Below are 12,714 nucleotides of genomic sequence, written 5' to 3' on the forward strand. Positions count from 1 at the left end.
GAACAAATTGCTTGGCCTTTAGCAGACTGTCAATAAATGTTTACTGAATACGTGAGTTAAGAGGAGATTTAGAAATGCAAATAAGTTGAAAGCTAACTTTCAACTTACCTAACTTTCCCCAGTCTTATATCTAACAATCTCCAGACATTTGAATTTTCTATTCACTATTTCTGGCTATGCAGAAGCGATCTGCCTAAAGACTAGGACTAGGCTGAGCAATTATTAACAGAATTCTTTTTTTTGAGATGGAGTCTCACTCTATAGCCCAGGCTAGAGTGCAGTGGCGCGATCTCAACTCACTGCAACCTCCTCCTCCCAGGTTCAAGCGATTCTCCTGCCTCAGCCTCTCAAGTAGCTGGGATTACAGGTACATGCCACGATGCCAGGCTAATTTTTTGTTTTTTGTTTTTTGTTTTTTCAGTAGAGACAAGTTTTCACCATATTGCCCAGTCTGATCTCGAACTCCTGAGCTCAGGCAATCAGCCCGCCATGGCCTCCCAAAGTGCTAGGATTACAGGCATGAGCTACTGTGCCCAGTATTTATTTTTAAAAATAATAATAATGGCAAGCATATATTGACTTATTACTATGCCCTAAGTTCTATTCTAAGCATATTGCATATATTAGTCATTTAATTCTTGCAACGATTCCATAAGGTAGTCATCCTGTTTTATAAATAAGAAAATGGGAACAGAGAGAGGTGAAGTAATATGCCAAGGACATACAACGAGTCAGTGGCAGATGTGGTTCCAGAATCCATACTTTCAATTCTTATGCTCTGCTGCCTCTCAATGAGAGAGATAAAGAGGACTGGACATCAACAATCTCAGGTTGGTTCTCAGTTTGAAAGGTAGTCCTAGGTCACAGGAAGAAAAACGTATTCCTCTCTACTTCTTTGTCACTCCATGATTTGATTATCCTCACATTCTTCACCTTACATAACACACACACACACACACACACACACACACACACACACACACACAGCAAGTCCTCTGCTGCAAGGGCTGTTACCCTTCTCTGAATGAACAGGGCTTCAGCTGTGAGTGGGCTGGGAAGTGCTGCACGATTCCAGGAGTGATATAGTCCTGATGAAATGCAGAGTAGCTTGGACTCTAAATGAAATGGTGAATAAATTCATACAGCCTGGAAGGGACAGAGCAAAAACATTGCTTTTCTTTCCAGGACAAATCTCTAAAGGATTGAATCCTTCCTTTAAGCTCTTATCTTAGTGAGAAAAGTAGGTCTTTATGGGAAAATTCACTTATGATCCTGGAAAACAGGATGGTCACCTTTTAAGATTAGTAAATTTGTGCTAGAGTCACTCTGTGATTCTGTCTTGAGACCTTAGTCTGTTTGGGTTACTATAACAAACCAGGATTTTAGGGTTACATAAACTAGGTGGATTACACACAACAGAAACTTTTTTCTGAAAGTTTGAAGGCTGGAAAGTCCAGGGTCAAGACACCAGCAGGTTCAATATCTAGTGAGGGCCCACTTCCTGGTTCATAGAAGGTGTCTTCTTGCTGCATCCTCCACATGGTGAAGGGGCAAGAGAGCTCTCTAGTGCTGCTTTTATAAGGGCACTAATCCCATTCCTGAGGGCCCCATCCTATGATCTAGTCGGGCCCTAAAGACCCACCTCCTAATATCAATGCATTGGTGATTAGGTTTTCAACATATAAATCTAGGGGGACACAAACATTCAGGCCATAGCAGGATCTGAGTTCATTCCATAATGGGGACATGGTGAAAAGGAAGAACTTAAAGGAGAAAGCTTTGAAATGTAGTTCTATGCCATTGAAAAGTCATGATATTAAATAAAAATTGCCCAGAGGAACCTATGGATATAGGTACTTAAAAAATGCTCAGGCTTCCCCAGAGGAACTGCATGCAAACCTGTTTTGCATGTCTTGAAAATCCTCTGAGCTCACACATTTTTAAAGAAAGAACCCCATGAGGATTTTGAACATCTTAACATATTTCCACTATTTCTATATATAATGTCCTGAAGAAAGGAAAGATATTTATAGTTACTGGAGAAAGGATTTAGATGGAAATATCTATATACTTTTCATTCAGGAGATAAAGGATTCTGGACTAGACTTTATTGAAGAAAGAGGAAAGACAGATCTTTCTAGATATCTTTAGGAATAGGAGATGCATGTTGTAATTGAAGAGTTCAGCTTAGAGGTGAAGTGATTGAATAGAAGTTTAATAAGTTATATCCACTCTGAAAAGATCAGTCACTGAATTTTTAATGTAATTGTGACAAAAATAGCCAGAAGCAGCAGAAATCAGAAAAAGACTGCCCCCAAAAGGGGCTCTTTTAAAAATTAGGATTTGACTTGCCTAAGTAAAAAAACAATGTAGATATCCAACTTAACAACTTTAAGTAGGGGAAACTATTAGAATCAGTTTTGTTGGTTTTTTTTCTTTTTTTATTTTTCTGTTCCTATCACATCTCATTTCTAGCAAGTGCTGCATTTCTGAATGAATCTAATAGTCTTCCTTTATTTTCACTTTTCATAAGGGGAAATTATATGTTGGGTGTTACCTTGGTCTACACATAATGTTAAAATTACAAAGTAAAACAAGGTAAAAGATATTTATTGACACCAAAATACACAAGTATTTCTGAACAAGATAAAAATATCTTCTGGTTTCTCACACAGAGAGCCACAGTACACGGAAGGCAGGATATGCCAATTTCCCTTTGTGGAAAAGTGTATCCAGGCAGCCAGCTTCATGAGGAGTGGGCAGTTTGCCCTTAAAAAACTGCAGGGAAGGGTTCTTTCCAGGGAGTGGTAGTTGGTGCTCCAGGTGTCGGCAGGAACAGGCCAGCTGATAGACGTGAGCTCTAACCAAGTTCACTATTTACATCAAAATGACTTGCTGGGGGTTCTGGGCCTCTGGGCCTCTGGGCCTCTGGGCCTCGTTAAAAGATGATGCTGAACAGTGTCTTGAATCCCCACCAGCCTTAGGCTTAGGTCCTAAGCACTTGAATCCCCACCAGCCTTAGGCTTAGGTCCGGACTGTATCCCTGGCTCAGTGACCTACCAATCACAGCAGGTGCCCAGTGGAATAGTGACTATAACTGATTACCACTTTTAATGTTCCCAGAAGAAATGAGCACATAAAAACTAGCTGAGAAAAGCCCTTTCCCGCACCCTCCTCTGCCTATGTGGGCACTGAGGCAACTGCCCTGACTGTGAAAGTTCACCCCTTGTGAATGTCACTCTTTAAATCCAAATTGCTTCATTGAGATCTTAAAAGGAATCTTGAAATCCAGATGACTGTGTAGAAGATTTGACATGGAATTTTACCCTAGAGTCAAATCAACTTTTAAAATATTTCTGCTTATTCAAGTTAGTTTCTCCTCCAGAAATCTGAAATTAGATGTGAAAAGTTAAAGATTATACAAACAGGGCTGCTTTCAATAATTTAATTAGACTCATGCCAAAAACTGAACTTGTAAGAAATATTAAATATTATCCTTAAAGTAATTTGGACACAGACGATCACACATACATAAGGAATGGAAAAAAAAAAAGTTTTTCCCAAAAGTGCCAGTGTTTTGTTTTGTTTGGAAAAATGACAACACAATTAGAGGTAAACAATATTTTCTTTGGCTCCATCTCCAGTTTCCCCATCCTGTCTGGTCATCGTCCTTGTCTGTAGATTTAGCTTTGCTTCTGTTATAAACGCCTGCAGCTGAGGGCGGTGTGAATTTGAATTGTGGGGGGTTGGGGACTCAGTCTGGGAGGTGTCCAAATCTGCAAAAAAAAGACAGCACAGGTTACAGGAGTCCGCCTGAGATGAACAAGGCAGATGTCTTAGAGTCAGAATTCTCTAAGATTAGGAAATGCAGTGCCCATAAAATCAGCCACAGAGAATGGCCAAGCCCAAGGAGAAAGGAGCATAATCCGTATCAAATCATTTCATCAATATCACTAAGATGTGTTCAATTGTGTGCACAAATATCTCCCATGGCTAAATATGGGTTACCGTTCATGGGATCTTAAACCACTGCTACTGCTGAAAAAGGGGTGCCCATTTGTTTTTAAAAATGGGTTAAGATCAGCCGGGCGCGGTGGCTCAAGCCTGTAATCCCAGCACTTTGGGAGGCCGAGGCAGGTGGATCACGAGGTCAACAGATAGAGACCATCCTGGTCAACATGGTGAAACCCCGTCTCTACTAAAAATTACAAAAAATTAGCTGGGCATGGTGGCGCGTGCCTGTAATCCCAGCTACTCAGCAGACTGAGGCAGGAGAATTGTCTGAAGCCAGGGGGTGGAGGTTGCGGTGAGCCGAGATCATGCCATTGCACTCCAGCCTGGGTAACAAGAGCGAAACTCCATCTCAAAAAAAAAAAAAGGGTTAAGATCAGGGAAATACATTACGTACTCCAGGTATGTGTAAATCAACTATATTTGCTTCTGCAGAGCACCTGCCTTCAGAATATCTGTAAGTCAATAATTGACTTCAAGGCTCAAATAATGTATTTGGCACTTTACCGATGTGGGCAAGGGGTGAGGGGAGAAAGTGAAAGAATCAAGGAGACCCTCCAGCCTCACCATTAAGCTGTTAATAACAAATCCGTTAATACTACACAAAGCACTTAGCAAGAGCAGCCAGGTTCCTAGGGAAAATCAAGCCAATGTCAGCTCTGACTGGGTTTGATGTTTTCTGGTTACCTAGCAACAGCAGGACACTGCATTCTCCCTCTTTCTGGTGAAATCCTCTAATATAATGGTTTCAAGGAGAGACAAAACGGAGGCTTGATTTGAAGAGGACACTTGCTGCAAACCATTTTCCCTGCACTGTTCCACTGACCACTCCTGTCAGGCTCGGCCATATGGCAAAATTATAAATAACCAGCCTGTGTTGGAGCAAAAACTTGAGTAGGAAAGGAAGTCCAGGTGGGAATGGAGGGCAAATAGCTCTGGGGCCCACCTGCTCTTTCTTCAGTCATTAAGAAGAGGCCACATACACACCTACTACGGACTTAAAAATTTTAAATTAAAAAAAATGTAAAGAATATAAAGAAAAACAAAGAGGCCATTGTAACCCTCGCCACATTTTCTTCAAAGCTTCTATGATTTACATGCCTATACACACCTGCAGACATTCTAATCATACAAATACTTGTGGCCTTTGCCCTCCTGACAAGGATCTTTGGTTGCTAGAGAAGGTAGTAAGCAAGGCTTGGCAGGAATGAAAGGAAACTGTCCCCTCAAGGATCCATCTTTGGGGACATGGTGGCTTTGACACACCTCATTTCATCCCATCTTCCAATAGGAGGTGGGTCAATGCAGGAGGAGCAGCCAGAGCCACAGGAGCAGGCCAAGGTTCCTGGAGGAGCTGCACCAAGGCTGGACTGTGTCTCTGCAGTAAAGGAGGACCCTCGGGGCAGGGGAGAGGAGAGAGAGGTAGGGAGGCTTAGGAGTGAGGCTGCAACCACGGCTCTGCTCAAAGGCTTAGCCCATCCCTGACCCTGTAGATACCAATAGCTACAAAGCTTGATTCTACTGCCCCTGATTCTAAATGCTGTACCTCAAATACCAGGAACCCACTAACAAGTGAAACCGTAACTGTGCAAGATGCCTCTAACTGCCACCATTTACAGAAGGCTTTCTCTGAGCACAAGAATTGTCCCAGGTCTTTCACATTGGTCATCTCTCTCTCAGCCTAATAATGCTAAAACCCACAATTTACAGGCTGGGAAACCGAGGCTCAGGCTAGTGAAACTCTACTTCACATGATGCATCTAGGAAGTGATCCAGATCTGAGCTCACAGGTCAGCGGCCACATCATGACGTCTTGCTCAAATGATCAAGACCCTTGTGCTTCTCCTTTCTCTTTGTGCTGAAAATGGCTTGGCCATCTTTTCTGAATTAAGAGATCCTCAATATTTAATATTTTCCCTCCCTTAAATACTACCTTTTGAAGAGTCACTTGCAAAAAAAAAAGAAGAAGAAGAAGAAGAAAGCAAAGGCAAAACAAAAAACAAAAAACAAAAACCCCAGGCATATTGAGCTTCTCGAAACTGACACACCAATTGTTATAGAACTAGGAACCTCCCTCAATCGAGCAAGCAAAAATATTCCCAGGCAATGATTTCCTTGTGAGGGCAACATTACAAATCAACCTGGAATGCTCTGAATCCTATTTACCACATTGGGAACCAAAGCATGCCTGTGGTCACAACACACAATCACACTTCCAATTCCTTTTCCCAGCCATCAACTGAAGCCATTTCACCTCTAAATACAAATATGCACAGTTAAATTGCTGCTGTTTAATTTTATATAACTTCAAAAGAAATACCCCCAAATTTCCATCCAGCAGACTGAACAGGTCACCTAAGCCACCTAAGGTAAGCTTCCTTGCCAACAGAAGGGCCAGCCAGGGCACAAAAACTACTGCTTTGAGGATGAAAAATCATCCAGTCAAAGAGGCAGCTGGGAAGTGATTGCTGACACATCTGACAATGCCAGACACACTGGTGGACCTGAACCTACATAGGTTTCCTTCATCTGGAGTGTGAAACATGGAGCAAAAAATTCAAAACACTGACATTTTGAGGTACCTGGGCAGTCCCCTTAATGGCTTCAAGGGAAGACATGTTTAAAAATAGCCAAAGAATTGAATGTATATTAGAAATAATTCTTTTTTCTTAAGTTACATTGCATGCTCTAGTTCAGGAAGATGGAGCCTCAAGAATGAATAGGGATGGGGAAGGTGAGTTGTGTGTGAGTGTGTGTGTGTGAGTGTGTGTGTGTGTGTAGTGTAGTGTAGTATAGAGGTTTAATCAGAACTTTTTCAAATAAGAATAAAAATACAGAAGAAACACATTTCTAGGTGAGAGCTTGTTGTGCCCTAGGGTGAACGGCCCATGTTGTAATTCCAGATGTATTACTGGATGTGGTTGTGGTTGTATGTCACCTGGACGGGAACTCAATTTCCTTCTCCGTGTTCCTTCTTGGTTTTTACCTGAACTATGTAGGCAAGGTCAGACAGTCTGTCTTTGAAATTAGAAACCGTTGGGTGATTTCTGATTTTGTTACTCCATTTCAACTCTGAAAGAACCAGCACAGCAACTGTATATTTCCCAAGGCCAGCCACCTTTTTCCACACTTTTTACCCTAGAGAGCATGATCATCATATAGAACCCTAAACCGAAAAAACATTTGTTAATATTAAACCTCACTGACTCAGAAAGCAGAATTCTTGCTATGTAAAATTAATCATACAGTTTCATTTGTGACCAAATTACCTGTAAATCAGTGGATATAAAAATGTAATAACTTATTTCTAATAAGCAAGACATAGTTACACAATAAAAATTTGGTCAAATAAAAACCAATACTATTATAATGAAACAAAAATTCAAACTATTAAAAAAAAAACTTTCAGCCAAGTATCTCAACACAATTCTGCCTCTTGATATAAAAGAAATAATTTGATCCCTATCATTATCTCTGGAAACTAAACAGAGTGAGCATTATTAACCTTTAGAGTAAATAAGCTAAAACACATCAAAGCCCCAAAGCCTGACTAAACCAAGTAGAAAAGTACGATCTTGGTTGAGGGTTTTTCTGCTTACATAACTGAGCTTTGGTTTACAAACTAAAATTTCAGCCTCTGCAGGAAATTTAGACTTCCTCACATTATGAGGACAGCAGTGGGGGGTCTAAGTCAGACTCCTAACATGGTTTCAAATAATTACAGGTATCCACATTTATGGCTGGCAGCATTCTTTTTCCTTGTGGGTATGTGGGGCAGGAAATACTGAAACTGTCCAGAGACAGGCCTGCAGACAGCACCGATATCCAGAGAAAGTTCCCTACATCTCCCAGTATTTAGCCCTTAGGTACAACCTGCTGGTTGACACTCACATTTATCATTTTCACACTTTTTTTCTGTTTACCCAATATTGACATTCCTAACAGTGAAGAGAAATCAGCCTTCCCTTCATAGGCTTACCATTATCATCATTCTTTTGAGCCAACTGACTAATTGGCTATTTTCAAGACCAGGCTATAAACTCAGTGCATAAAATGCAACTCTGCGTCATATTTAAAATGAACAAAGTGGCTGGGCATGAAAGTTCACACCTGTAATCTTAGCACTTTGGGGACCAAGGCAGGAGGATCACTTCAGGTCAGGAGTTTGAGACCAGCCTGGGCAACATAGTGAGACCCTGTCTCTACAAAAAAAATAAAAGTAGAAATAATAAAATGAACAAAGTCCCTCCTAAACTGTGAAGTGAATAAAATATTTTAAATCACAGGGTAAAATGTAATCTTAGGCAAGTCACTGTCCCTCTCTAGGCTTCAGTTCACGAAGGATTGGATTGAAATTATCATTAAGGCCTCTTACACTCTTATGTGTGAAATTTTACATTTGTATTTGGGCTGTGTGATTCACCAAATAATATTCTGGAGGTACACACACACAAAAAGAAAGCGTTTTTCAATGGCTTTATACTTGAGAAACACAACCAAATTCATTACCTGAAGTTGCATTTCAAAATCATGCTTTTAAGGTAATTGCCACACTTGTCCCAGCACTATACCTTCAGTCTTCCCAAGAACATATGTTTAAAGTACGCTGACACACAATTCTCAAAAGATAGTATTTACAAAGTTAACTAATGAGTAGATGAACAGCAAACTTAAGAGTAGTTTGTCATAAAGAACAGGTCTGTGACAAGTAGAAAAGGGTTGTCTTATGATTTAAAAATATTTAGTTAATGTAGCCTTTGCCTTTTTCTGAATTTTCTGCTGAAAAAAGCATCATGATCGTGATCTTTGTTAAATGAAAGTTTTATGTAAATCTAAATGTATCAGTATCACTTTCATAATAAACATCTACTGTCAAGGTCTGAATTTAGCTCACCAGTGCACCCCATGGCCAGGCACCCAGAAGCTCAGGGCTGCACAAAGCATGTTTAGTCTTTCGTTGAGAGCACTGATGACGCACTGTTCAGTTTTCTCCCTGCCTTATCCCAGTCCATCCTCAACAAAGGTCACAAAAAAGAACTTCGTGTCTTCTGAGTCTTGGCTCTATTCTTGTTTATTTTAATCATGTGCCTGACTTGTACTGCTTATGACTAAATCCCTTGTGCATGTTCCTAAATCCAAAATTCACACTTTCCCAAAATAACACTACTTCCAAAAAAAAAAAAAAAAAGGTTTATCATTAACGTTCCAACTCTGCAAAATAAGTTATATTCCCTCCCTATTTAGCGGTTGATTCATATTTGCCCTCTGAAACATTTAAAAAATCATTTCCTCATGGCATTACTGGCAATCCCTATTTTTTCTCAGGAGCATTAATGCACAACATTGTTTCTTCTAATGGAAAACATTTATTGTACAAAACTTGAGGTGTCTTCAGAGCAAAGAAAAATTGGTCTCTGTCCCTAATTTTGTGCAACTCAATTTTCCATAGTGAGCCATAAATAGGATGTGAGCCTCTGGCATGAAAACCAGTCTGGAGTTGATATCTGAAGCAAACATTCTAAATTAATGTTATTCCTTTTTCTTTTCCTCATATACCAATACTGCACCTGAAATAAAACAACTGAAGTGTGCTTTGGGGTGGGCGTGTGTTTGTATATGTATGTGATACGTATAATACATGTATAAATGTGTAATGTAGACAGCAAATTGCCTAACAATTTTTTAAGCGGTGATTGTGAGAGTTGAACTTTAATCAATACTTAACATATTTGGAATTGTCAATATGGGCTATATAAGTATGCTGAGAAGAAACAGAAATGAAAGCAACTGATACAATGAAGATGAGATTATATTAACGGGAGATATTATATGGTACATCAGTCCTCTCTGCTGTCTGAACTTTGATTCGCTCTCAGACTGTTCCTTCCCCTAAGAAGAAGGCAACCGTTAGGGAGCCATGACCTTCACATCACAAGCCCCCAACAGGAGTATGGGGCAAATAATCCTACTTTTCTGTCTTTCTTGGGATGCATTTCAAAGTATGTTTCTCTAAATGGGATGCCAATAGGTATTGATGATAAAAGAATGCAGTGGTCAAATAAACTGATGAAATTCTGGGTAAATCAAGTTTGTTTAATCAACAGATCCCTCAGAACTTTAATAGGCTCATGTGTATTATAAATCTGTCAGAGCAAAAAGCAGTATGCAGCATCCCCCAAACTCAGAGAGCTTTTTCTCACAGCATACCCTACAGCACTGTGTTCTGTGTAACCTAGTTGGAGAAATAGTGCATTCAAGAATTAGAAGCCTATTAAAGATTAAGAAAGAGAAAATAAATGGTCAAGATGCCAGAACAAGTCAAGAGTGAGAAGCTGGAAATAGGTGAGCTTTTCCAAGTTCAGAATCTTATAAATTCTATATGTAACATCTATATTAGACCCAAGCAGTAATCATCAATGGCTACTAAAATCATTAGAAAAAAAGCTGATGTGAAAGTTTATAACAGACAGATCAGGCTGACAACATCTGAACCCAAGGATCAATGTTAATATCACAAAAAGAGAAACAGACATTGTGTGCCAGGTGATGAGATGCAATTTACAACACCATCTATGCATATTTTTTATGTCAAAAAATAAAGCCTGCATCTAATCAAATTTGTATTCCCAGCTACCAATTTACAGGAAATATAGGTCCAGAAGAATATTTCAAATGACACAATAGGAATACAATCAGCAAAATCCAGAATGTGCGGAATATTTCAGGAAAAAAAAATCAGCTGATCTTTTCCACAAAAAATAGAATACGGCCCTTATGACTCAAGAAGCATTTAATACAATTAAAAAAAAACCCAACCCAGTCTCTTTAACAAATGTACATTTTTCAAAAGGAGGCAAGAGAACTTTATATTAAGAGACTTAAGAGACATACCAACCAAATGCAATATTGAAATTATTTGGATTCCAATTCAAACAAACTGAGGGGAAAAAAAAGTCTTTATGAGACAATCCAGAAAAATCCAAGTACTTGAGAGCATGATTTTAACAACTGTTAATTTTTTTAAAGATGTAATGATCATATTGTGGTTATGTTAAAGGGAAAAAAAGTCCTTATTTAGAGAAAGGCATTGAAGTATTTCTGGATAAAATGATAGGATGTCCCGGATTTGCTTTAGGATAGCCCAGTGTGAGAGAAGAGAGAAAAAGCACTGAACTAAGATTGGGTTCACTAAACAATTCTCTCTACTTTTGTATAGGTTTGAAAATTTCTATAATAACTTTTAAAAAGTTGACAGGCTTCCATATATTTTGACTGCAATATTATAAAGGGTTGTTATTCCAACAGTCTAGCTTCTATATATCTAATATAAATGGAACACTGGGACAATAAATTAGAAGCCTCCACTGGATGCCAAGTATGGTCACAACTGTATGACAAGTCACTGGCTAGGGCATGTATGGGTTTCTATCTATTTAGAAAGAGATACAAATTGTGTAAACCTACACTATAAAATGGATACGGTTCATTTGAGTTTATAGCTATCCATTAAAAACAAAAAGATAGATTGAGGTACGGTCTTTGCTCTTGCCTAGAAAATCTAATAACATCTCCTACGTAAAATGGAATTCAAGAAATATTTCATCTTATAGCCTCGCTGTATCTGTCCCTAGAAATGAGTTGATAAGGTTTTCTTGGAATTTGGATTTCTATTCTCTAGTCTTTTAAATTTAAGTTCATTTTAAGCTTAAAAAGTCATATTTAAGGAATAGGAAATAAAAGTAGTATAACTAGTCCAAAACTATCAAGGTAAATTTCAGGTCATAATCATAGTAGGTTTCAACGTATTTTCAAATGAATTAGTGAATACTTAATTTGAAAATTCCAATATAATTTAGAGTCATGGCAAATCACTAATTTGGAATTCTTATGTTTAGAAAGGATATTAAAATTTCATTTAGTCTAATCCTGGTCTTCTTAGCAGAAACAAACTGAAAACCTAGTCAAGATAGGATTTCATTGCAGGGCTTCTCCTGTTCAGCCACTACCATTATTTGACCTTGGGTAATAACTTTAGAACTTCCATTTCCTTATTTGTAAACTTAGGCACTTGAACTAGATAGCAGTCAGCCCTCAGCTTTTTCCCACCGTGATACTCAGGATGACATTCACTCCCATAGATTTAACCAAATTATAGGCTATATCACAGATGAAACAGGATGCAAACTATTAATAATTCCTAGGCTAAAGCAGTCCCTTCAAGCTCTTCACTGCATGAAAAAGTATGCCAGAATGAGAGAGAGAGAGAGAACTGTTATTATGAAGACAAACTAGAATTTTCTCTAATTTATAATAATACATATTGAACTTTAGGAGTTCACAAACTTTAGTCGTTTATTATTTCTAACATAATACTTGGACCATTTCTCACTACTGATAAAAAATAGATGAAGGTATGCATATTCTTTAACTGAAAGCTTTCAAGTTTCTTAGAACAATAACCTTTTACATTTTTCTCACCAAAAAGCTTCCAGATTTACATTGTTTTTAAGGTATTTTGAGGTGATCTATATATGTAAACAGCCAGGCTGTGGAAAACCTTTAAATTTACAAAAACAACATAATGTATAGAGTATCAAATGCCAGGCACTGTTCTATGTATTTTGTACACATCTCTTATTTAATTCAATCCCATGTCAATCCAAAATGACAGGCAAACTATGAAATAGGAAAGCAGGAGTCTAA

General features: G+C 38.6%; 1 protein-coding gene across 5 annotated transcripts in view; it reads right to left on the reverse strand.

The window, feature by feature from the left end:
• Positions 1-2,594: 2,594 nt before the first annotated feature.
• Positions 2,595-12,714, reverse strand: part of ARHGEF28 (Rho guanine nucleotide exchange factor 28) — a 333,758-nt gene continuing 323,638 nt past the window's right edge. For all 5 annotated transcript variants that reach the window (XM_035291420.3, XM_035291419.3, XM_078365895.1 and 2 more), the window contains one exon: positions 2,595-3,776. In XM_035291420.3, the coding sequence (XP_035147311.3) occupies positions 3,607-3,776 (170 nt within the window). In that variant the 3' untranslated portion in view covers positions 2,595-3,606. The remainder of the gene's footprint in view (positions 3,777-12,714) is intronic.

The sequence above is a fragment of the Callithrix jacchus genome, chromosome 2, assembly GCF_049354715.1.
Source record: "Callithrix jacchus isolate 240 chromosome 2, calJac240_pri, whole genome shotgun sequence".
In the NCBI taxonomy this organism is placed as follows: Eukaryota; Metazoa; Chordata; class Mammalia; order Primates; family Cebidae; genus Callithrix; species Callithrix jacchus.